Source organism: Mirounga angustirostris, unplaced genomic scaffold (genome assembly GCF_029215605.1).
Source record: "Mirounga angustirostris isolate CCGP_5_RB_7025 unplaced genomic scaffold, mMirAng1.0.hap1 SCAF_2, whole genome shotgun sequence".
Lineage (NCBI taxonomy): Eukaryota > Metazoa > Chordata > Mammalia > Carnivora > Phocidae > Mirounga > Mirounga angustirostris.
In genome coordinates, this window is record NW_026991710.1 from 121,528,583 (window position 1) to 121,555,559 (window position 26,977).

Consider the following 26,977-nt stretch of genomic DNA (forward strand, 5'->3'; position numbering starts at 1 on the left):
CAGCTACTTCTTCTTAGTTCCCTTTGCTGATTCTTATTCCTGCTGCTCTGCCAGATCTCTACATCTTGAAGTGCCCTGAGACTTTACTTTTTTCTGAATACAATCTCTCCTCAGGGGAGTCAATCCAGTCCCGAGGCTCAGAATATCATCAATATATTGATAACCCTCAACTTTGTATCTCCACCCCAGACCTTTCCCCAGAGCTCCAAGCTCAATTGCCTACACTAGAATGTTAATCTCAAAATTAATGTATCTGAATCATAACTTTTTTTTTAACCAAAACCCATTTATTTCCCCCCACCTCACTTTCTCAACTTAGGAAATAATACCGAGTTATTCAGCCAGACACCTAAGAGTCAGCCTTGAATCTTTCCTTTCCTTTAGTAAGTCATGATTTTTCCACCTCTAAAAATACATCTCAAAGCCATCATCTCTCTCCATATCAACCATCATCAGCTTATTCCAAATCAACATCATCTGACACAAGTTACTGTACTAGTCTTTCCTCCACTGGTCTACACCATTACTCTCCCACCAGTCATTATTCTCAGTGGCCATAGTGATTTTTTTAAGAAAAATCTTTTTTGTTACAACAAAAAAAGATTCTCCCTCTCCCTCTCTGCCCCTTCCCCCTCAAAAAATAAATAAGTAAATCAATAAATTCTGCCACAGAAATTAAAAAAAAAAAAACCTCTGTATCAGATCATCTCTCTTTCCTGCTTAACATCTCCAGTGGCACCTGTTTGTACTTCAGATAAAATTGTACTTCAAATCCAAATTCTACCAGAATTCATAATTTGGCCCATGTCTTATTATGTCTCCAAACTCATGTTCTACCACTTCTCCTCCTTACCTGCCATCCTCTAGCCACACTAGACTTCTTTCTGAAACTCAAACATTCCAAACCATTTAGCTTAGAGCCTTTGAACTAGCTGTTTCCTGTGTCAGCAAGGTTCTTCTCTGAATTCTTTGAACAGTGGATTCTTCTTAACATTTACATCTCAGCAAAAATTTCATTTTCCAAGAGAAGTCTTTCTTGATCTATTTATTATATTGCTGTTTTGTTTCTCCAAAGCATATATTGCTATTTAACCAGAAAGTTACTCAATGATCACAATTGTCAGTTATGGCATGAACTTAAAAAAATTAAAATTTAGTGATTTTTTTTTAAGAAAAACAGAACTTACAGCATCCACATATGCCTCTCAAAATTAATTCATAAAAGCAATGTCTTGGTAAAATATATGAATCGAGTGGAAAATATGTCATGGATCAGATGTTCACAAAATACAGCCTCACCAAATCCTTATTTTTGTTGGCTTATAAAGTATCAAATATGGAGTCAAACACAGAAGATTTACCTATTTGTCCCCTAATTTTGTTTCCCAACATGATATGAATTTAGTGCTTATGAAATTAAATGATTAAGTTATTGTAATAAGACTCTGTTATAATGCTAGCAGTCACACAAACCTGACCTTTAGTTTTTCCAGTCTCTTGGACAGAGACTGACAATTGTGCTGAATTGTGGAATTGTTTTGTGATGTGTCTTCAACTAAGCTGAATCTACTAAATACATTCCAACTTTAATCTGAGTGAAATATTGAACCACTATTTCCAAAGACAGAATAATTTTGCAAAGCTCTATACCACCTACCACACTGTAGCAGGCAAGTAAATTTGTACCTCCAACAAACAGTTATTAACATTTTGAAAGTTTATTAAAAGTCTTCCTTACATCACTTCTCACCTGAATTATTGCATGTCCTCTAAATGATTTCTTTACCTCTAACCTTGCTTCACCTGACTGCCTTGAGTCACAGCATTCCCACTAATTATGTGATCATTGCCAAATTACTTAATCTTTCTGTATTACAGTTGTCTCATTTAGAAAATGATAAAAATAACAATATGTACTGCATACACATATAAAGTACTTAGAACAGGACCTGTCATTTAGTAAGCACTAAATAATAGTTATAAATTATTACACTGCATAATAATGACTAGTTTAAAGCTATAATTCCTCCACTAGATTGTGAACTCGATAGTAAAGATTCTGTCTTTTTTATCTTTTACTCTCTGTGTTACAGACTTCAGCAATTATCTGCTGCCTAGAAAAGAAAAATATCTGACCATAGAGAAGCAAAGGTTAAACAACCTTCTCATCCTGTTTCTCATTAATAAAGAGCAGTCATTCACTTTTTGTATAAAATGATAATCACCTAATGATAGTTCACTGAGGGACCCAAGGTGATGGAAGTACAATGTATGACATAATATTGATGAACTGCATGACTTTCATACTTAACACATTTTGTAGTGATCCCACCACTCTAATGGCAGTGGGAACTACTGTTCGATTCTGTACCTCCAAGATGTCAGAGCTGTGGGGCATCTTCAGGGAGCCAGTGATACGCTGCCCTCTGCAAAATCCATAGCATAAAAGGATATGAACTGACACTGATTTATACCCCATTACTAATACCGTAAGGCACCAGTTGAATTATGCTACTAGATCAAGCAATGGGAGGTGTTCAAATTGAGCAAATTCACAGAACTATTTTATAGTATAAAGAATATTAGAAACTTCTGAAGCAGTCCAGGATGTAGGAAGGTGGAAAAAGGCATCACTCCCATTCAAACTAGAAGAGGCTAGATAAACCACAAACTCATAATTTTTCTTGAAAACACAAGAGCTTGAAAAAATACAGCAACCAAAAAGCCTAAAATGCAAGAAGGGGCAACTCTGAACCTCAGGAGAAAAACGATATATAGCCTGTCCCAATTGTGGTAGAGCACGGGAGGAAGGAACAGTGGCCAAATAAACACATAAGATATTAGGAAGAACTTGCTAAACAAACTGTTAAAGGCCAAGTGTGGGCTAGCATAAAAGTACAGCAACCCTGGTAGTCCCAAATATAAGGGGAACTCACATTGACTCTCAGACTCTTTTCCAAGGGCCTTCACTGTATATGGAACAGAAAGATTTGGAAGAGAGCAGGAGACTAGAAAGTGTACTTCAGTGGTAGATACAAGAAGAAAGGAACTGACCACAACTGCAGGAAAAGCAAAAAGACCCATCCTCCTTCCCAAACCCTTCTCTCCAACAGAACAAAGAACTTAAGCTGCTAGAGGATGAGCATCAAACCTACTGACTCCAGGACAGACCCTTCTTTGCTGGGAGAACATTAAAAGAAAAAACCCTCTACACCTGGGGTAGATGCAGGAAACAGTCCTTCCTCGGGGGGGAGGGGGGGGGGAGGGGGAGAGATAGAGCAGAAAATTCTCCCACAAAAGACCAGCCACAGATCCAAGGCAGAGTTTGGCTATCATAGGTAGGAGGGACCAAAACAATGAGAAAGCCTTACCTTAGAGGCCAGGCACACAAGGGCTAAGATCATAGCTGGGCCAGGAAAACAGAGAAGCCCTGCCTCTCATCCCTTGCACTGAGTGACAAGGCACAGCATTCTACTGCTGAAGGCAAGGCAAAAGCATGGAGAGACACACTCTGAAGCACAGGCGTACAGAGATAGCTGAAAACTGAAAATAAAGGAACACTAAAAAAAACTCCTCTGGTTGGAGAACACAGGCAGTAACCTCTTTGACATCAACCACAGCAACTTCCTTCTAGATATGTCTCCTGAGGCAAGGGAAACAAAAGCAAAAATAAACTATTCAGACTTCATCAAAATAAAAAGCTTCTGCACAGCGAAGGAAACAATCAATGAAACTAAACACAACACAACAATCAACACAACTAAAATCAACACATCTACAGAATGGGAGAAGATATTTGCAAATAACATATCAGATAAATGGTTACTATCCAAAATATGTAAAGAACTTGTAAATTCAACACCCAAAAATGAATAATCCAATTAAAAACGGGCAGAAGACATGAATAGACACTTTTCCAAAGAAGACGTAGAGGTAGCCAAGAGACACATGAAAGATGCTCAATGTCACTGATCATCAGGGAAATACAAATCAAAACTACAATGAAATATCACCTCATACCTGTCAGAATGGCTAAAATCAACAACACAAGAAATAAGAGGTATTGGAAAGGATGTGGAAAAAGGGGAACCCTTCTGCACTGTTGGTGGGAATGCAAACTGATGCAGCCACTGGGGAAAACAGTATGGAAGTTCCTCAAAAAAATTAAAAATAGAACTACCCTTTGATCCAGCAATTGCACTACTAGGTATTTATCCAAAGAAAAAAATACTAATTCAAAGGGATATATGCACTCCAATGTTTATAGTAGCATTACCTACAATAGCCAAATTATGGAAACAGCCCAAGTGTCCATCAGCTGATGAATGGATAAAGATGTGGTGTCGGAGTGCCTGGGTGGCTCAGTCGGTTAAGCGTCTGCCTTCAGCTCAGGTCATGATCCCAAAGTCCAGGGATCGAGCCTCACATCAGGCTCCCTGCTCAGCGGGGAGTCTGCTTCTCCCTCTCCCTCTGCTCCTCCCCTGCTTGTGTGCATGTGTGCTCTCTCGCTCTCTCAAATAAAATCTTTAAAAAAAAAAAGATGTGGTGTCTCTGTGTGTATACACACACACACACACACAAAATGGAATATTACTGAGCCATAAAAAAATGAAATCTTGACATTTGCAACTACCATGGATAGAGCTAGAGAGTATTATGCTAAATGACATTAAGTCAGTCAGAGAAAGACAAATACCATATGAATTCACACATACATGGAATTTAAGAAAAAATACAAACAAGCAAAGGGGGAAAAAAAGAGAGCGAGTGGCAAACCAAGAAACACTCTTAACTACAGAGAACAAACTGATGGTTACCAGAGGGGAGGGGGTGTGGGGGAGGGGTAAAATAGGTGACGGGAATTAAGGAGTGCGCTTGTTGTGATGAACACCAGGTGATATATGGAAGTGCTGAATCACTATACTGTACACCTGAAACTAATATTACACTATATGTTAACTAACTGGAATTAAAACAAAAACAAAAACAAAACAAAAAAACACCTCCTCTGGCACAATAGCCCCCATCATAAGCACTGGACATATTCAGACGAATTTGAACCCTGTGAGATACTGAAGGTAAACAAAGCAAAAAACAAAACAAAACAAAACAAAAAAAAAAACAGGTCAATTCCTAATAAAGGACTGATCGTAGAAAAGAGGTACGCATTTCAAAGTGTAACATCCATTCCTCCCAGTATCTACCAACAAGATATTTGGCTTTCAATAAAAGATTATAACACTTAAACATACAAGAAAAGCAAACATTACCAAAAGACAAGGCAATCAATAGAAATACAGTGATATGACCCAATAGATATGACCCAAATGTTGGAACTACTGGACAGGGACTCTAAATAAGTATGACTAGGGCGACTGGGTGGCTCAGTCGGTCAAGTGTCCGACTCTGGATTGTGGCTCAGACCATGATCTCAGGGTCGTGAGATCAAGCCCTATGTCAGGCTTTGCACTCAGCGCCAAATCTTTTTGAGATTCTTTCTCTCCCTCTGCACCTCCCCCTACTTTAGTGCACATGCTCGCTTGCTCACTCTCTCTCTCTAAAATAAATAAATAAAATCTTAAAAAAAAATAAAAAACAGGGGCGCCAGGGTTGGCTCAGTCATTAAGCGTCTGCCTTCGGCTCAGGTCATGATCCTGGAATCCTGGAATCAAGTCCCACGTCAGGTATCCTGCTTCTCCCTCTACCTGCCGTTCTCCCTGCTTGTGCTCTCTCCCCTCTCTCTGACAAATAAATAAAAAATCTTAAAAAAAAAAAAAAAAAGTTCTTCAGGTAGGAGGAATATGATACCAGATAGAAGAATTGGGTCTATTCAAAGAAATTAAGTTCCAAAAATTGAAAAAAAAAAAAGTAAACATAAAAAGTATTTTTTTAATTTTTAATTGCTCCAAACGATAATTTACCATTTAAAACAAAAATAGCAACAATATATTCTGCAGCTTAAAATATCCAAAAATAAAATGTATGACACAAATGGCATAAAGGACTGGGTGGAGAAACTGGAAGTACACTGCTGAAGGATTCATACACCATATCTATGGTGGTGTACTACTACTTGAAGGTAAACTGTGATAATTAAAGATACATATTGTAATCCTTAGGGCAACCCCTCAAAAATTTCAAAAAGGATATATAACCATTAAGTCAACAGTGGAGATAAAACAGAATCATAAAACATACTGAGTATATCCAAAAACAGAGAAAGAGAGGAAAAAAAATCAACAAGAAAAAAAGAAAACAAATTCCAAGACAGTAGTATTAAATCTAATAGCATCAATACATAAAGTATAAATGATCTAAACACTCCCAATGAAAAGATAAAGAATATCAGATTAAATTAAAAACCAAGACCCGATGCTGTCTATAAGAAATCCACTTCAAATATAAAGATATATATATAGTTTAAAAGGAAAAGGAAAAACTTCCAGCTTCCAGTCTGACACGTAAAGAACTTGGAAAATATCACTCTCATCCTCACAACAACAACAAAAAAGCTAACTAAATGAAAACCAATAATACTTCTTAGGTCCAACACAGAATTGAGGTCACAGGGCAAACCACCACCCAGGAAACTGAAGAAACAGGTGAATATAGAGAATCACAGCTTACCAGAAGCAGCAACTGGTAGGAAAACTTAAAGAGTAATTGCTAACTGACTAATTGCTGGCCACTGACTATGGATGAGGTTGAGATAAAAACTCCTAGAAGCCCTACCTTAGGAAGAGCTTTACCTTTTCATGAATTTTACCTAGGAGCCCCATCAGGTTCCCTTCAGGGTACAGATCAAAGAAAATTCTCCAGTGCTTCCTGCAGAGGGAGGGGGGAAAGTAATCATTGTGAAATACACCCAGAGCATTCTGCTCTCTTTAACGAAGACCTGACTTCTAGGAAAACTGCTTTAGAGTCTAACCAACATGGGTTTTACTAGAGCCTAATTGACATGGGGGAAGGAAAATACCCAACTCTAGACTCCTCTAGCCTTCCTGTCTCTCACATAAGTTAGGGGATGGGGGAGTGAGAAGCACCTGTAAAGGTCACAGCCATGGACACAGGCCCACTAAAAGACTAAGATCTAGTCACAGGATTATAGAACACTTCTGTTCCCCCTACAACTTACCATGGTATCAACAGGGCTCCTATATAATACCAGGAGATTACAATCCAAAGAACTATAAATTTATACTCCATTTAATTAGTCTCTAAGGAAATCCAAAAATAACAAGGCAAACAAAAACAAGATACCTGGGGCACCTGGGTGGCTCAGTCGTTAAGCGTCTGCCTTTGGCTCGGATCATGATCCCAGAGTCCTGGGATCGAGCCCCGCATTGGGCTCCCTGCTCAGCGGGAGGCCTCCTTATCCCTCTCCCAACTCCCCCTGCTTATGTTCTCGCTATCTCTCTCTGTCAAATAAATAAAATCTTAAAAAAAAAAAAAAAAGATACCTAAACAATTTTAAATTCTGAATCTTAGCCTTTATCCCAGGCAGAAAATCAGTAAATCAGTTGAACAGAATAGCACCATCAGCTTGATCAAATTGACATTTATAGATTAGTTTATCTGGTAACAACAGAATATACAAGCTTCTTAAGAATACACAATTCCTGTCATGCTCATGTATAATGTTCACAAAAATGGGCCACATTCTGGCCTATAAAATATACATAAACAATTTAAAAGAAGAGAAATCACAAAATATGCTTTCAGAACACAATAGAATTAAACAAGAAATCACTAACGGAAAGATAACTGGAAAATCCAAAATATTTGGAGATTAAACAACTTACAAATCAAGGAAGAAGTATCAAAAGAAACTGTAAAATATTTGAAACTGAATGAAAAAATTAAAATTACGAGGAATTGTAGAATACAGTGACAGCAGTGCTTACAGAGAAATTTATAGCTTGGGAGTATGTATGTTAGAAAAGAAGAGAGATTTAGAATCAATAATCTAAGCTTTCACCTTAAAAAACAAGAAAAAGGAGAGCAAATTAAACCCAAAATAAGCAGAAGAAATAATAAAAATCAGAACAGAAATCAATGAAACTGAAAACATGTAAGTTAAAAGAGAAGAAGTCACTGAAACCACAAGCTGTTTTTTGAAAGGTTAAGATCAAAATCAATAAACCTCTAGCCTGGCTAACCAAGAAAAAAAGAGAGAAGACACAAATAACTGATATCAGAAACAAAAGAGGGGCCATCCCTACTAATTGCATGGATAATAGAAAGGAACATAAAAGAGTATTATAATAAACAATTCTATTCCCACAAATTTAATATCTTCAATAAAATGGACCAATTCCCTGAAAGACACAATCCAACAAAATTCACACAAGGAGAAATAGATAATCTGAATAGTCCTACATCTATTACAGAAATTGAATAAAAAAATTAATAACCTTCCAAAAGAAATCATCAGGGCTAGGTGTTTCACTAGTGACTTCTATCAAACATGTAAGGAAGAAATAATACAAATTCTCTACAGTCTCTTCCAGAAAACAGAACAGAGGAAATATCTCCTAACTCATTCCATTAGGGCAGCATTACCTAATACCAAAACCAGACAAAGACATTACAAAGAAAGTGAAAGAACAGTATCTCTCACAAACACAAATACAAAAATCCTCAAGAAAATACTAGCAAATAGAAACCATATATAAAAAGAATTATATACCACAACTAAGTAGGATTTATTCCAGGCATGCAAAGCTGGTTCAACATTCCAAAATTAATTAATGTAATCCTCCATATCAACAGGCTGAAGAAGAAAAAAAAAATATGATATCAATAGAGAAAGCATTTGACAAAATCCAACATCCATTCACATGGAATTTATCAGCAAACTAAGAATAGAAAGGAAACTCCTCAACTTTATCTATCCATGAAAAAACCAACAGCTAACACCATACTTCATGGTGAGAACCTAAGAGCTTTCCCACTGAGGTCAAGAATAAGAAGGATGTCCCTCCTCACCATTCCCCTGCAATATCATATTGGAAGACTTACCTAACACAGTAAGACAGGAAAAGGAAATAAAAGGTATAGATTGGGAATGAAGAAATAAAAACAAATTCTACTCCTACAAATTCTACAGAATTTTACTCCTAAGTATTTACCCCAAAAAAGAAAACATATGTCCACACAAAAATGTGTACATGAATGCTTACAGCAGCTCTATCCATAATCACCTAGTATGGGAAGCAATCTTGGTTAACTATTGCTGCATTACAATTACCCCAAAACAGCAGTTTAAAATACCAAACATGCAGGGTGCCTGGGTGGCTCAGTTGGTTAAGCGACTGCCTTCGGCTCAGGTCATGATCCCGGAGTCCTGGGATAGAGTCCCACATTGGGCTCCTGGCTCAGTGGGGAGCCTGCTTCTCCCTCTGACCCTATCCCCTCTCATGCTGTTTCTCTCTGTCTGTCAAATAAATAAATAAACAAAATCTTAAAAATAATAATAATAATAATAAATAATAAATAAATAAATAAAATACCAAACATGCATTATTTCACAATTTCTATGAGATAGAAATTTGGGAGGAGCTTGATTGAGCACTTTGGCTCAGGGATGTTCAGGAGTTTACAGTCAAGTTAGCTAAAGGAATTATCTGAAATCTTGACTGGGGCTGGAGGATCCATTCTAAGATGGCTTGCTCATATGCTGTTGACAAGAGGGCTCAGTTCCTCATGGGCTACTGTCAGGAGGCCAGAGTTCCTTGCCATACAAACCTTTCCACAGGGCCCGTTGTTTCCTCACAAAATGGCAGCTGGCTTCCCCGAGTGAGTGATCCAAACGAGAACAAGGCACAGTAACAATGTCTTTTATCAATCTAATCTCAGAAATCACACATTACCACTTCTGCCATATTCTACTAGTTCCAGACACCAATCCTGACAGTGCAGGAGAGGTCAACAGAAGGTCACGAATACCAGGAGATAAGGATCACTGGGACCATTTTGGAAGCTGGTTACCACAAACCTAAATATCCATTAACTGGTGAATAGATAAACTATGGTACATCCATACAGTGGAATAGTAATCAGCAATAAAAAGGAACAAACTACTGATACACATAACAGCATAGAAAAAATCACAAATACTAAGTGAATGAGCCAGAGCCAAAAAGCTACATACAGTATGATGTGTTACACTCTGGGAAAGGCATAACCAAAGGGATACAAAACAGATCAAAGGTTGTCAGGAGCTAGGAAGGGGGCAGAAGACTGACTACAAAGGGGCATGAGGGAATTTCTTTGGATAATGGAAATATTCTATATTTGATTGTGATGGTTATATGATCATATGTGTTTGTTAAAATTCGTACAACTATACACCTAAAAAGGACAAGTTTTATTGTAAATAAATTATACCTCAAAAATTACTGATAAAAAGAGAGCTAAAGGAATCTTGAGGGGAAAAAAAGAGGTTTGGTTGGGACTATTGCTATAGGAGTCTTAATGTGTAAATAACAAGTTTCCAAAGGAAAAGTGACAATTAAACCAATAACATTATAATTAAAGTTCCTTAAGATAAAAAACTTTCTCTGAGCTTAAGTCTACAGATTCAAAGTGCCCATCAAATTGTAAGTTAGACAGATGAGAAAAGATACACATGTATCTTGGCATATCCTGGCAAAAGTCTTAAACTTTAAGAATAGAAAAAGTTTAAATGCTTTCCAGAAAGAAAGAACAAGTCACTTAGAAAAAAAGAGAGATAAGCTTAGGCCTTCTTATTTGTAACAAAAAGGAAATGGTGAAATAGTACCCACAAATTTTTGAGAAAAGGACTGCCACCCAAAAATTCTATCCCAACCAAGAGTAAAATAAAATTATTTAGGAATGCCAAATCACTCAAAAAATGTATCACCCACTTATCCCATCTAGAGAAATAGCCAACAAAAAATGCTCACCAAATAACTAAATCATTGCAGAGATAGAGGAGGATAAAAGAAGAGACCTTATGAAATCTGAAGTGGATATTAGTAAAGCAATTGGGAACAGATATATAACAAATGAAAACTCAAATTTATTTTAGCATTAAAATCAAGCATCTAAACAAAAAAGAATATTAAAGTCAGTCTAGTGTGCGAGGAAACTGTAAGTAGTTACTACAACTTTTTTGTTTTGTTTTGATTTACCTGGTTTACAAGATGAGAGTGACCAAACAGCTTGTGACCCAATTTCCCGTACTGTTCCAGTCCTTTCCAATTGCTTAGGGTCAGCACCAGGAGGTGTCTTGTTTGGTGTGGTCATTTTTTAAATATTCTATGTAGAAAACAAGAATATCCACATTATACCAGGATCTGAGCATCTTCTACAAAGGGTAAAAATTAAAATTTAACAGCAAAATATATCACTTATATACCCTTGATATTAACCATCTATTTCTCAAATGCAGGTAACATAACTCAATTACTATAATTAAAAAATCTTGGGAATTCAGTTTGTGTTTCTAAAATATATTATGACTTACAAGATGTGCAAAACAGTAGAGTAGCCAAAGGGCATGGGATCAGCCTCTCCTTTAGCCTAGACTTTGGGCAGGTCTGGGTTTTATTTCCTTACTGTAATAGGGGTCAACTTGATCTATTATTCTATAATGCTGTATATTCTATACCTGAATAAAAAAAAATTTTTTTTTAAAGCTTTTATTTTTAAGGGGCACCTGGGTGGCTCAGGCAGTTAAGCAGCTGCCTTTGACTGAGGTCATGATCCCAGGGTCTTGGGATTGAGCGCCATGTGGGACTCCCTGCTCAGTGGGGAGCCTGCTTCTCCCCCTACTCTGCCCCTCCCCCTGCTTGTGCTCTGTCTCTCTCTCTCTCTCTCTCTCTCTGTCAAATAAATAAATAAAATCTTAAAAAAAATAATAAAGATTTTTAAGTAATCTCTACACCTGACATGGGGCTCAAACTCACAACCCTGAGATCAAGAGTTGCACGCACCATCAAATGAGCCAGTCAGGCTCCCCTCTGAGTAAAAATTCTTAATTCAAATGATTTTTTTTCTGTAGAAAAGTTAAATTGAAATATTCTTATTCCAGGAATATGTAAATATTAGTTTCCATTTTACTTATTTTGGATGTAAATTTACTTCAATAATTTATTTTTTTATTAAAGTATAATTAACACAGTGTTATATTAGTTTCAGGTGTACAATATGATTCAACAATTCTATACATTTCTCAGTCCTCATCACAGTAAGTCTACTCTTTTTTTTTTAATTTTTATTTTTAAGTAATCTCTACACCCAATGTGGGGCTCAAACCCACAATCCCTAGATCAAGAGTCCCACCCTCCACCAATGAGCCAGCCAGGTGCCCCACAAAAAGTCTACTCACAATCCCCTTTATCTGTTTCACCCATTCTCCCACCCACCTACCCTCTAGCAACTACCAGTTTGTTCTCTGTATTTAAGAGTCTGTTTATTTTGGGGCGCCTGGGTGGCTCAGGTGGTTAAGCATCTGCCTTCGGCTCAGGTCATGATCCCAGAGTCCTGGGATCGAGTCCCGCATCGGGCTCCCTGCTCCTTGGGAGCCTGCTTCTCCCTCTGCCTCTCTCTCTCTCTCTCTCTCTCTGTTTCTCATGAATAAATAAATAAAATCTTTAAAAAAAAAAAGTTTATTTTTTTGTTTGTTTTGTTTCTTACATTTCACATATTAGTAAAATCATATGGTATTTGTCCTTCTGTATCAGATTTATTTCGCTTTGTCTTATACCCTCTAGGTCCACCCATGTTGTTGCAAATGGCAAGACCTCATTCTTTTTTATGGCTAATATTTCATTGTGTGTGTGTACATCTTCCTTATTTATTTATCTACTGATGAACATTTGTGTTGCTTCCACATCTTGGCTAGGGTAAATAATGCTGCAGTAAATGCACGGGTGCATATACCTTTTTGAATTAGTGTTTTTGTTTTCTTTGGGTAAATTACCCAGTAGTGGAATTAGTGGATTATATGGTAATTCTATTTTTAATTTTTTGAAGAACCTCCATACTGTTTTCCACAGTGGTTGCACCAATTTGTGTTCCCTCCAACAGTGCACAAGGGTTCCCTTTTCTCCAACAGCCTTGCTAACACTTACTTCTTGTCTTTTTGATTCTAGCCATTCTGACAGGCATAACGTGATTATCTCACAAGAGAAACATGAAAAGATACTGAACATCACTAATCATCTCTGATGAGATATAGGTCTCCATTTTAAATAATCCATTAAGTGATACAGAGAAAAATCACTTCTCCCAAGTTGTCAAAAGTTCCATTGACATGACGTAGAAGATAATGTCAGAAAAATTGTTTCAAAGCATAGAAGTGAATAAACGACCCATTCTAAACCCCAAAATTTACTTCTTTTGTTAATCTTGGTAAATCTATGCAGACATGAAAATAAAATCTCCAGTAGTGAACACTATGTAAAACAGCTTAGGTAGTGCAAAGTTACAGATACTGAACATGGTTATATATGCTATTATAAACCTGGCCCAGTAGTTCAGTATACCATCTCCCTGACACCTTTTAGATCTCAGTTGTTTCCTAATCTCCACACAGCACTTGATACTCATTAAATAATAGTAGAGCCACTAGACTGTAAAATTCAGAAAGGCCTGAGACTTAAATGCTCAATTAGCAATTTAATGAATGAATAAATGAATAAGTGCAGTCATAAGCTTAAGTATTTGCTTCTGCAAGCTAAGGACTAGGATGAGACAAGTAAACCTGTGACTATCACTACAAGCTGAATATCCTGTCGTTGTCAAACGTTCCAAAACGTCAACTGTACCAAAAAAAAAAGGGGGGGGAGGAAAAGAAAATAGCTCATCTCTACACTGGAGCAGAAATCAACTGCCCGACTTGGTACTGGACGCCACCCAGTGGATAAAACACGGAACTCGGAAAAGCCTGGGTTCCTAGCCACCCACTTAAGAATGAGTTGAGGCCAACGAAAGATCGCCATCACCAGCAGTATTTGGACCAGACTCTGTTGGTCCTGCTTGATACCTCTGCCGGAAATGCTAGAACGGGCCAATCGCTCTCCAGCGGCCTTGAGGTCGGGAGCGGAAAACGGGATTGAGAATGGGGATGAGAACGCGTCTGCTTACGCTAGAACCATTCTCCACATCGGGGGAAAAAAGCCCACGCACTTACAGCTTACAGACCTGGCTTGCCGCAACCCAGCTTTTTAGGATACCCTGCAGCTCCGTGCCACTCCCACTCAGGACAGCCCGGCTTTCCCAACGACGTTAAGTTGGAGTCGCAACACAATGACGTCAGTTCTCGCCGGCTGGCCGGACCAACTCCAGGGCTCCGCCTGTCGCTCTCTGTCGCGCGCGCGCACTGCGTCCCTAAGGCATGCGCGAGGCGGTGGCTAAGCACCGCCATTTTGGCCGGTGGCCGTAGGAACACGCCGTGCGGGTGAGAAGTGAAGGAAGAACTGCTTTGGCCTCTGAGCTCCCCTCCGCGAGGGGATCGTTTTCTCCAGGTACGTAACTAGCCAGGGAAAGTTTGGCCGTTGGCTGCGGCCTCACACGATTTAAAGACTGTGGGTGAGGCCTCCGGTGGCGGCGGCGGCGAACGCAGCGGCGCGTGGCAGCCGGCTCGGAAGGGACAGCTGGAACCGCCAGAACCGGGGCACCGCCGAGGGCTCGGAGGCACGTCGCTCTTCCCCTCCAGCTGACCTGGACCTCGGCCACTGTTGCTCGCCACCCGCGCAGGGGCTACCAGAATGGACTCGGATGCCGTCTCAGAGATCCAGACTCCACCGTCTCCACTCCCCCTTTACTACGCTCTTGCCCGAGAGCTGAGAGAAGGCAACTTCAGAACTTAAAGCATCCTCTTTTTCCCCCATCCTTACCCTGACACAGTGAAACGGACGGATTGTCACACATGCGTATTGGATAGAGGAAATCGTGGCTTTTTCCTCCACGGCTTCTCTGGTGATTATGGAATGAGTCATGGCATTTTGCCGCCATGAAGTCGAATCCTTCTTACCCGTTCCCCCTCTTTATAGAAATGATGGGCAGTTGTCGCTCTACTTTTCTCATAGAGCAACGTGTATTCGGTTATCCCAAGTAATCTCCCAGTTCAACGACTGTAGCTTTTTTGGTGCGCTTTTATAGTACTTGGCACTTTCTTCTTGGTGACTTGTTTTCCCTGTCTTTATATAAACTGCATGAGATGAGGAGCGCAGCAGTTCCTACCTTGTAGACACGGTGGCCAAAGCCAATACCCACGTCCGATAAACTACATAAACCTACTTTTTTTTTTGTGGTAAAGTCCATAAGAGTGAGAAATAACTGTCAAAACAATGAGGAGGGGTGTGGGAGGGGTTATGCTGGTGTTTTTGTTGTTGTTTTACCTTCTCTTCCACAGGGACTGCTAGCTAGGCATTTATGATCGTGGCGGTTGTGTTGCGTTTCTCAGTACATTTGCCTCATATACTGAAAATAATCGTACTCTATCAGCTACCTGACAATAATGCTTTGTCAGTGTTAACCAAGGGCTCTTAATCTGTATTTGTCCCAAAAGGGTATTTTTTTGTGTTAAAAATCTTGTTACGCCCATTAAAAACATTTTCTTAGGAAGAACATTTAATACAATTGCCGAGAGGAAAAAAAAGTATTAATTGGGTGTCCCTTCTAAATGTCTTCAGTTTAAGACTCTGCAAAGAGTTGTGCACCACTCCCAACTTACATGTTTTATAAGACTAGTAACTTACCGTAACCATAGGTTAGAATATTTTATGTGATACCAGCTGTTATTTGTTCACAGCAATCTTTTAAATGTTTTCACATGATGTTATAATAATTTTGGTCTTAGACTGAAAATGCTTTCCATAATGCTTCTCACTTCCTTTTTTACTCCCAGCTGGAAGAATGACTGTGAGGGTCATTGTTTGAGTACCTGTTTTGAACAGTTTGTCTTCAGATCTGAAATATCTTCAAATTCCTCTTGGTCTCCAGGAGTCTGTTACTACCCCCTACCTCCCTCCTGCGGCTTCACTGTGCTGTATCTCATTGAAAAAGAAATAGGGATCCCTCCTCCCCAATTCTTGAAAATAATATACAAATTTAGTCATTATTGTTCACACAAGGAACAGTTCTACAAAGAATTTATATTCCTTATTCTTAAATGCATTATAATTTATCACTGTTTCTTATACAAATCAGCTTATTAATATCTCTGGTATGTTATTATTTTTCTGTAAGTCATCTCTTTCAGTCACTTGGTTTTTAAAATGGTTTGAAATATCAGATGAAACACTTTAGTAGTTTGGCAGAAATAAAGTTTAGCATCAGCAAGTTTGTGATAAAAGATTTATTCTCTAGAAGGGACTTCATGACATTCATTCACCAGGTAATTTGTATGGTGTCCAGCTGTATTTTAATAACTAAAGACTTCACTTTTCAGGGAGTTGTCACTTAGAGTGAAAGCTTTTTTGTAGCAATTCAAAAGTCATTTAATTTCTTTCTCTTCTAGTCTTTATGAAAACTGGACCAGTTTTTAAAAGTTTTAAGGGGGTAGAGTGGATCTCTTAGTTTCCATAATTCCGTTTATTACATAAATACTTAGTGTCCTCTTGGGTGTTTTTTTTTTTCTTCCAGTATATACTTTAGTGGATAGCTGTTACTATGAAATATTGGCAGTATTTCTGAAGTCACTATAACCTATAAGAAATTATTTACTATATCTAAATTCATTTTCTCATTTATTCAACAGAAATATCTGACCTTTTATGATGTGCTGGGCACTAGTTTCGCCACTGGGCTGGACAGACAAAAAATCCCTGCCTTCATGATGGACTATCTTTTACTTGGGGTGGGAAAAATACTGTGTGTAGAGAGAAAGAGTATGTAAATACATGTATATACACAAGATAAATATGTACATAAACCATATGTACACACACATACAAAATATATGCTGTGTGGTATAGTAGAAAGAGCTAAAGAGAATAAGCAAATCAGGAAAGAAGAAAACAGAAAAGCAGTTGGGTGTATTTTTTGGTAGTATAGTTAGAAAAGGCTAAGAAATAAATATTAAAGACTTGAAGTAGTGAGCCTTCTAACTCACTAGGGGGAATAGCATTACAGGCAGAGGGAATAGAAAATGTCAGGGCCCTAAAGCAAGAACCATGTTTGACTTGTGCTAAGAATAGCAAGGAGCCAGTATGGCTGGAGCAAAATGAACAAGAGCTAGAGTAGTTGAAGATGACATCAGAAAGTAATAGAGGCTGATCAGTACCTCATTAATTATTTTAAGGACTTTGGCTTTTACTCAGAATGAGTAGGGAAGCCATTGCAGGACTTTAAGTAGAGGAGTGACATGATCCTGGCTTACACTTAAAAAGGATCATCCTGACTTCTGCAGTGAGAAGGAACTGTCAAGAGTCAGAGTAGAAGGAGGTAAGAGTAAAGCAGAGAGACCTGATAGGGAGCTATTAGAGTAAGGCCGATAAGAAATAATGGTGGCTTAGACCAGAATGATGAGAAATGGTCAGATTTATGAAGGTAGATACGACAGAATTTGCTGTTGTGGCATGTAAAAGATAACTTCAAGGATTTTGGCTTGAGTAAATGGAAGATTGGAGTTGTCATTTAACAGAATGGGCAAGACTGCTAAAGAAGCAAATTTTGGTGGGGACATCAGGAATTCAATTTGGGAGATGTGTTAGACCTTCAGGAAGAGATGTTGGGTAGTCGATAGATATACAAGTTTAAGGTTAGGAGAGGTATCCTGGCTAGAGAGAGAAATTTGGGAGTTAGCAGCATATAAATTGGATGTAAAGCCATGAGATCAGAATAGAATACCTTAGAGAATGAATCTAAATAAAAAATGTAACCAAGTATTAGAGCACCTCTCCACTTTCAGTAGCGTAGAAGATGAGGAAAAGTGACCAAGAAAATAGGAGGGAAACTAGATTAGTGCTGTGTCCCAGAACCAAGTTAAGAAAGGGTTTCTATCTTTAGGAAAAAGTCGTAATTTGTGTCAGATGCAATAAGTGTTCAGGTAAATTAACTGTTAATTAACTAATTGTTTTACCCATGTATACAGTAGCAATGACCTGATAAATTGTTTTGATGGAATGATGGGCACTAAAGTCTGAAATGGAGTCCAGAAAAAATACATAGAAATTTGGAGTACTGACCGTAGGCAACTCTTTCAAGTAGTTTTGCTATAAAAGGAAGGAGAAAGAAAGCAATGGGAAAAGTTAGGGTCAGATAATAGAATGTTTGAATGCTGATAGGAACGAGCCAATGGAAAGAATAACTGATGATATGAAAGACAGGAGAGAGAATTGTTAGAATATTCCCCTTAGCAGATGTCTTTTAGTGTGCAAGTAGACTTCACTGTGGAAATATATATAATGTGATTGCTGGTTGGCATAAGGGTTCACGTGAGATGACAGTAGTCAGCATGGCTTTGCTTTTTTGTCTACCCATTTTCAGCTTTATGTGTGCAGGTGAAGAGTTGTATGTAACCAGGATTGTAGTTAAGGGTATAAATGATTGACAAGAAAATTTTAGCTAGTACAGAGGGACATGAAGATACAAGAGCTGAGGGACAGTGGAAATGTGGTAGAATCAAGAGATAATGACAATAGGTCTAGGGAATGGGGGAGTTCAAAGGGTTGTTGGATTGTTGGGTACAACGGGTAAACTGAAAAGATAGGAGTGGCGGTTGGAGAATGGGGTATTTGAATGGAAGTTATAAAAGGATTGCAGTTATTGGTAATAAGAAGGTCAAGGATTTCACCAAAGGAATGAGGGGTTGAGGGAGGGTGAAAGAAAGATCACTGGAGGAGAGAGGTTACTGAACTAAGAAGACAGGCTATTAATAGAAAGATCATCTATGAACATACTGAAATCAAGAATTATGACAGGAGCTGTAAAAGAGAGAGTGAAAATTAGCCAAGGGCAGAAGTCCTCAAATGGAAGGGAGTGATCTGATGGTCAGTGAATGACTAAAGCAGTTGGATGATCTAGAGGCAAAAGCTGACTTTTTAGTGAGGAGGGAGAGGTAAGATAGTCTGGGAGCAACACTGAGGAACATGCTCTCTTATCCCTCTCCAAGCCTAATGGTATTGCAGCGTGTGAGAAAGACAGAGGTCTACAAAGGGAAGCAGTCAGTCAAAAAAAAAAAAGAGAATTGATTATCACAGTCCTTGATAGAAAAGGCCAACAGATTGTCTTTGTCAGTGGGTAGTCTTTTGGCTTCAGGTTCTGCCATTACATACTGGAATAACCTGGAATTTTAAGATAGTTTTTGGAATTACTTACTTTAATCACTATTCTGAGAAAATTGATGTCTGTCACTAAGTCCAATATTATAGAAGATTTATAAGTTCACTTTGACCTTAGTTGCATAATTGATGGCACTGTTAATTATTAAGACTTATAAAAGCTTTAAAAGTGAGCAGAGTCTATACTTACGGTTCCTTAGTCTTCTTTTCATATTAATGCTATTAGCATAAAATTCATCTTGGCCATATTACAAATTCCCAGAGAAATGCAGTTTTAATTTTTTCCCTTTAATCAACATCATGGTCACAACCTTAATAATAACTTCCATTAGTAGCATCATTAATAGTCCAATAAGATATGAAATAATACTTAATTTGAGGGAGGGAATAGACATCTTTATTATGTATTACTTTTTCACATCAGCTCCTATTCTGTTTTATTGGACTGTCTCACACTGGTATCAGTATTAGTTAGGAGACATTATATCATTTTTGTCCATCAGGTATAGTTTCCCCATCCCCTTTATTCTTTTTCCTTTTCCTAGCCATTCTTTTTGCATAAGAGCTTTCATTTTGGTTTGTCTGTTTTTTTTTTTTTTTCTTTGAAATTGGATTAAATGTGTAAATTTGAGGAAGGCTGAAATCTCTGGTATTGACTATTCTATATTATAAAAACTGAGACAGTGTCATTCTGTTTTGTTCAGGTCTTTTATGTTTCTCGGTTATGGTTTGAAAGTTTCCTCACATGTATATATTTTTGTTAACTTGATTCCTAGATCTTTTCTTTTTTGTGACCATTGAAAATGATGTTTTTTCTTTTTTATATGAATCTTCTGATCAGTAGTATATATGTAAAATTTTGTTTTTTTTAAAGATTTTATTTATTTATTTGAGACAGAGAGAATGAGAGAGACAGAGAGCACATGAGAGGAGGGAGGGTCAGAGGGAGAAGCAGACTCCCTGCCGAGCAGGGAGCCCGATGCGGGACTCGATCCCGGGACTCCAGGATCATGACCTGAGCCGAAGGCAGTCGCTTAACCAACTGAGCCACCCAGGCGCCCTGTGTTTTCATCCTTACTAAATTATTTTATTGCTTTTACTAGTTTTTTTAGTAGTTACAGATAATCATATCTGAATATAGTGATAATTTAATGCCTGTGACTCATTTCTCTTAACTAATTGCATTGACCGTGCCATAATTTTGTAAATTTTTCTTTACTAGAAGAGCTGGATATTCTTTCTTAGAATTATGGCGGATAAATTAACAAGAATTGCTATCGTCAACCATGACAAATGTAAACCTAAGAAATGTCGGCAGGAGTGCAAAAAGAGTTGCCCTGTGGTTCGAATGGGTAAGCTGTTCTGTGGATCATTTAAAGATAAGAGAAGGATAAAAGAAATAAATTGGCTTCATAGTTCTCTAGGCATATACTTTTTTCCTATTAGTTTCTTTAAAATATAGGGATAAGACCAGATTTTGTTCTAAATTTCTTTTACTGCTTTGTGACCAAATGATCTCTTTTTGTTAATGGTAGAATAACGTATTTTTATCAGTATTTTTTAAAGTTCATTTTGACTACCGAGATTCTTACTGTTCTAGGAAAGTTCTGTAATTTAAGTCATGGAGAAAGGACTAATATATTTGTTTTTGATAGTATTCTCATTTTAAAAAGCAAGAATGAATAGCTTACTAAGAATGGCTGATTCTTGAGCTTTTGCTGTATTTTCAAGATTAAATAAATTTAAAACAATCTGGAATTATTGGTAGTCTTTAAGGGTTACGTTAAGGTAATTGTTACTTTTACTGTATTAGTGAGGTATAAGCTTTTTGAATCTTTTTTTTCTTTTTTTTTTTTTTTAAGATTTTATTTATTTATTTGAGAGAGAGAGAGCACATGAGAGGGGGGAGGGTCAGAGGGAGAAGCAGATCCGTGCTGAGCAGGGAGCCCAATGTGGGACTCGATCCTGGGACTCCAGGATCATGACCTGAGCCGAAGGCAGTCGCTTAACCAACTGAGCCACCAGGCGCCCAAGCTTTTTGAATCTTAAAAGAAACTTTAGATGTCATCTATTATATTCTACCATGCTATTTAGAAATTCCATTATTAATATCCCTAATGTCAAGTTTAATTTCGTGTGTATATTGAATGACTACATACCTTTTCGGAGTATCACTGATTTAGCTAATGTATTATATTCCTTTCTCTACATTACCATTTCCAAGGCATATATTGTGAATTAAATATTCAGGTCAGACAGCTTAAAAATAAAACTGTTATGGGAGCACCGGTCTGGCTCAGAAGAGCATGCAACTCTTGATCCCGGGGTCATGAGTTTGAGCCCCACAGTGGGGGTAAAGATTACTTAAATAAACTTTTAAAAAAATTAAAAAATAAAGCTTTCAGGATCTGCCATAGTTTTATGAGCATATTTTCTTCCCCAGTAGTAAATTAATGTATACTAATTATAATTAATCCCCACAAAACACTGATTTTTTTTAGGATGTTGTCTCAATTGTATTTCTTTGTGTGGCCTTTGTTTTTGAAAATCTGCTTCTGTATGGAGATTTGGAACCAGAATTACCTAAATAACAATGTTGAGAAAATTAGAATGCCAAGGAAAATAATGTAACTCTCTTTTTCTTTGCCAGGAAAATTATGCATAGAGGTTACACCCCAGAGCAAAATAGCATGGATTTCTGAAACCCTTTGTATTGGTTGTGGTATTTGTATTAAGGTAAGTGATATTTTATTTATGGGATCAAATTTGGAACCTGAAGAAGTCAGAAAATTCTGAATACATTATAACTATTTTTAAAGAAGCAAAATGTAAAGCAGTGAATTAAAAATGTAAATTTAGGAAAATGGTGTTCTGTCAATGATCTAATATTTAATATTGTTGCTTTTTGAAGTAACTAAACCACCCTATGTAAAAGTTATCCTTGCCGTACTCAACTTTGGAAAGCCATTTCCAACCAAAATTAATTTCTCTTTTTTCACCCCCTTTTTTTCTCACCCTTTTATGAGGACATTCTTTCCCATGTCTTTACAAGTACTTGGAAATATAAATACAAAAAGTGTGAGTCATATTACATGCAGTTCCTTCAAGTCTGTATTTAACTTTAAATCATACCTAAATGCATACAGCCAAAATTGTTTGAATTTAACCTAATCCTTAAATGCTTCTGCTATATTATACATTTCTTCTGTTGCAGTTATCACAGTAGTGTAATTTTTCAAAATACCTCGGTTAGTTTTTGTTGCATTGAATAGTTTGGTTAGGGCTTTTAACTTTAAAATGAAAGATTTCCAAATTTAGTTCATAAACAATATTTAAGAACCAGTACGTTAAATTCTTATTTTAGGTATTTTTATTTGTAGATAATATTTTTAGAAAGGAACTTTACCAGAGTATGGATACCACCCTGTTAACTGATTCTAATAAGGTTTATGTGTATTTTACATTTGTTTCTGAATCCTTAGTTAAGTATCCAGAAAGATTTCATTGGTATCTAAAAGTGTTTTCTCTTGTTTTGAAAATATAATCAGGAAACATTCCTGCCAGCAAACATTTACTAATCTCTTGTTATATGCCTGTCAATGTTGCGGGTGCTGGAGATCTGATTTTGAACAATATATTATCTTCTACTCTGTTTTCTTCTTTACTGCTATAGAAAAATGAGATCTCAAATTTTGGGGTATACTTCAGTGGCTGAAAAGATACTGATGTGATGAATCTGTTTGGGGGTGGGGGTAGTATATACCCCTTGAGCCCTAAAATACTTACAAAATGTACCTCATAGATGAAACAGTATGGATTTTTTTTCTTGTAGATTTAAGGAAGCTTAGATTACTTTTCAGCCTATAAACATTTTATGTACATTGATACAATAATAGAAAATTTCTGTAAATGGAGGTAACTCCATTGGCAGAAAACTATCTTGTGTGAAGAAGAATTAATAGTTTTGGTTAGAGGGTGGTAATTACATTGTTAGAATACAAGAATTATTTTTTTAATTCTCTGTGTTCTTATAACTTATAAAATGGGAATTCACTGAAATCTTTATCTACAGAGGCTTTTGAATTGATCCCCTCAGATCTTTGAACCGTTCTGCTAAACAGATCTCTAATCTGGGGTTTTATTGTTTGGATGTACCTTTATAAATTTCTCTGAGAAATTTTTCTAGTCACATTGCTGCTCTTAAATAACCTTCCAGTTCTTGCCATTCTTGTTTCTTGGACATTTATCTGATTGATAAACTGTTATTTGAATTAATTAATGAATTAATTTTTTTAATGTGAATTTACTCAATTGGAATATAAAGCATCTTTTTCATATGAGATGGTTAAAAACCACAATGGAAAGACATTAATCCTTGCTCTGTGCAAATATTATGCTAGCTGATGATGGGACATAAATAGACCCAAAAAAGGTACAATCCATAAAGGACTAAACCTTAACCATAAAGACCTTAAAGGACTCTACAAAGTAGAAAAGCAAGCATACAAAGACAGGAAGAAGGAAATAGTGAGAGGGCATCTGTCATCAACTGAATATGGAATGGTATACTCAGTAACCATGTTTTATCTTGCCTCTTAGCTTCATCTAATAATGTTAAAAAACACACAGAGGGGAAAAAAACCCCTCAATTTTTGTAAGGTTTTTCAGTAAGTATTAAAAACATATTAGAAGTCTAAAAATATGCCAGTCACTAAGGGAGAAAATTAGCTAATATGATTCTTGCCTTCAAAGAACTTAACTTTTATTTATTTATTTTTTTTTAAAGATTTTATTTATTTGACAGAGAGAGACACAGCGAGAGAGGGAACACAAGCAGGGGGGAGTGGGAGAGGGAGAAGCAGGCTTCCCGCTGAGCAGGGAGCCCGATGTGGGACTCGATCCCAGGACCCTGGAATCATGACCTGAGCCGAAGGCAGATGCTTAACGACTGAGCCACCCAGGCACCCCAACTTTTATTTTTTAAGTAAATAAGAAAGTGAAGCAATATTTTAGATCTTTGTGAAATTCCCACATTTGGGTGGGTTTTGTTTTTGTTTTTGTTTTTGTTTTTTAAGTTTTTTTTTAATATCTACAGCCAATGTTGGGCTTGAACTCATGACCCCAAGATCAAGAGTCGCATGCTTTCCCAGCTGAGCCAGCCAGGTGACCCATAATTCCTACATTTGGAAGATTGCTTATAAAAAATTCTTAATGTATCCATTTTAGTCATATAGATATATTTTTTTTAAAAAGATGTATTCATTTATTTTAGAGCGCACCTGAGTGGGGGGAGGGCAGAGGAAGAAAATCTCAAGCAGACTCCCCATTTAGCGTGGAACCTCACTTGGGGCTCTATCCCACGATCCTGAGATCATGACCTGAGCCGAAATCAAGAGTCGGATGCTTAACCGACTGAGCCACCCAGGCGCCCCAGTCATATGTGTATTTCTAAAAATTAACACAAAATTCTTTACTTTAAATAACAGAAATGCCCCTTTGGCGCCTTATCAATTGTCAATTTACCAAGCAACTTGGAAAAAGAAACAACACATCGATATTGTGCCAATGCCTTCAAACTTCACAGGTATATTTTCAAGTCAACATTCCTCTTTCCTTCGGTCAAAAGTAAAATACATTTGGAATTTTCAGAGAAATATAAAAATGGGGAAAGATATTAACCATCCACTAAAGAGAAATGCAAAACTATAACATCATACAGAATCAAACTGTATATGTCAGTGGTTCATTCTGGCTAACATTAGAATTACCTGGGATTTTTTTTTTTTTTTTTTTAAACTAATACCTCGGTTTCAGCCCCGTTGAATTACCCATATCCCCAGATACAAAATCTAGACCTCAGTAAGTTGTAAAAGCTCCCAGGTGATTCAAATATACAAGTGAGGTTGAGAATCTCTATTGTTAATAATACCCTTATCCCCAAAATAACTTTTAAGGGAACTTATTCTCTATCCATGAATCTCATCTACAGAGAATATTACGCTGAACACTGATATTTTGAATCTGGGAGTCTAGATTTACTAATAAAAAGGTATTTCTCAACCTGCCAGCTTTAAAGAGCCTACTGCAACAGGGAGAATGAAGTGGAATATTTCTGGTTCATGTGGCACTTTTCTCCTTGTAAGTAAATGGCAGGCCCCCCCCCCCCAAAAAAAAAAAAACAAAACAGTGTGAGGTTGCACTTGCTATGCAATTTCGTACCAAAGCATTTGGTTATACATTAAAACTTAGCCTTATATGTAAAGGAGAAGTACTTTAGAATGGACTTGAATGAAAATTGAAAAATAAAATTTGGAGTAATATTGGTCATGGATGCATTTCTAACAATTAACAGTTTAGTTAATCTTGGCTGTTTTTTTTTCTAATAGCCAATAATATCTGGCATATATCTCTTAGCTCAATAATATCTGGCATATATCTCTTAGCTTATTAATGGATGTGTGTGGAGTGCACGTGCATTAAAATACATGATCCTAATATGTGGCTTTTTCTACCTAAGTCCTGTTTTATTATTTTTTTGTATACTTATGACAGGTTGCCTATTCCTCGTCCAGGTGAAGTTTTGGGATTAGTTGGAACTAATGGAATTGGAAAGTCAACTGCTTTAAAAATTTTAGCAGGAAAGCAAAAGCCAAATCTTGGAAAGTATGACGTATGTATACCACCTTATGAATATGAATACTTTAGGTCAGTTTTATGCGACTTTGAAGGAGAGGATATAATTTTTTTTAATATCCTTATTTTCAACATTATTCATTAATTAATGCTGAGAAACTATATATAGATGAAACTCCTTTTTAATTAAGATCTGTTAATCTTCTTAACTGACAAATCTGAGTTTCCCTTAACTGTTAGCCATCTAAACTTTAGATGCCAGAGGATTCTATTTGGATATAAAGTTGACCCTTGAACCAAAGTGCGGGTGTTATTTGTGCTGACCCCCGCACATACGTTTGAAAGTCTGTATATAACTTTTGACTTCCCAAAAACTTAACTATTAATAGCCTACTGTTGATCAGAAGCCTTAGCAAGAACCGTCAATTACACATTTCATATATGTATTATATACTGTATTCTTATGGTAAAGTCAGCTAGAGAAAAGATGTTACTGAGTAAATCACAAGGAAGAGAAAATATATTTACGGTACTTTACTGTAATTATCAAAAAAAATTCACCCATATTGTTCAGGAGTCAACTGTATAAGTCATCCTTTTTGCATTATTGTGTATTATTAAATTCAAATAATTATATTTCTAGGATCCACCTGATTGGCAAGAAATTTTGACTTACTTCCGTGGATCCGAATTGCAAAATTACTTTACCAAGATTCTAGAAGATGACTTAAAAGCTATTATCAAACCTCAGTATGTAGACCAGATTCCCAAGGCTGCAAAGGTCAGTTACTCTTTAGGAGGAATTTATGTGTTATACATATTTGTGGAAGTATCAGAGATGTATCAACTAAACGTGGTTTACTTTGTAACTCATTTTAATATTGAAGAAAAATAGTAGTTAACTATTTCTGGTATATTACGACAGGGGACAGTGGGGTCTATTTTGGACCGAAAGGATGAAACAAAGACACAAGCAATTGTATGTCAACAGCTTGGTAAGTGTTTATTTTGTGTATATGTTTTAATAGGCCCTGAACTTAACTCATAAAGACAGATACCTTTTATACAGATTGCTGAAATAAATGGGA

The 26,977-nt window shown here is 37.0% G+C and overlaps 2 protein-coding genes across 7 annotated transcripts in view; one reads left to right on the top strand and one right to left on the bottom strand.

Annotated features, from left to right (window-relative positions):
* The window catches only part of ANAPC10 (anaphase promoting complex subunit 10), a 224,621-nt gene extending 210,300 nt beyond the window's left edge, over nt 1-14,321 (bottom strand). For 2 of the 4 annotated variants that reach the window (XM_045880382.3, XM_064585108.1), the window contains exons 1-2: nt 14,173-14,320; nt 11,157-11,283 (exon numbers count right to left, since the gene is read on the bottom strand). In XM_045880382.3, the coding sequence (XP_045736338.1) occupies nt 11,157-11,271 (115 nt within the window). In that variant the 5' untranslated portion in view covers nt 11,272-11,283; nt 14,173-14,320. Of the gene's footprint in view, nt 1-11,156; nt 11,284-14,161 lie in introns of all 4 variants that reach the window. The other 2 variants (XM_045880380.3, XM_045880381.3) reach the window with 2 other exon arrangements.
* Nucleotides 14,322-14,332: 11 nt separating this feature from the next.
* The window catches only part of ABCE1 (ATP binding cassette subfamily E member 1), a 29,491-nt gene continuing 16,846 nt past the window's right edge, over nt 14,333-26,977 (top strand). Inside the window, exons 1-7 of one of the 3 annotated variants that reach the window (XM_045880376.2) lie at nt 14,333-14,495; nt 20,479-20,608; nt 21,907-21,992; nt 24,743-24,840; nt 25,809-25,926; nt 26,533-26,670; nt 26,815-26,884. In XM_045880376.2, coding sequence (XP_045736332.1) covers nt 20,506-20,608; nt 21,907-21,992; nt 24,743-24,840; nt 25,809-25,926; nt 26,533-26,670; nt 26,815-26,884 — 613 coding nt within the window. In that variant the 5' untranslated portion in view covers nt 14,333-14,495; nt 20,479-20,505. The remainder of the gene's footprint in view (nt 14,496-20,478; nt 20,609-21,906; nt 21,993-24,742; nt 24,841-25,808; nt 25,927-26,532; nt 26,671-26,814; nt 26,885-26,977) is intronic. The other 2 variants (XM_064585106.1, XM_064585107.1) reach the window with 2 other exon arrangements.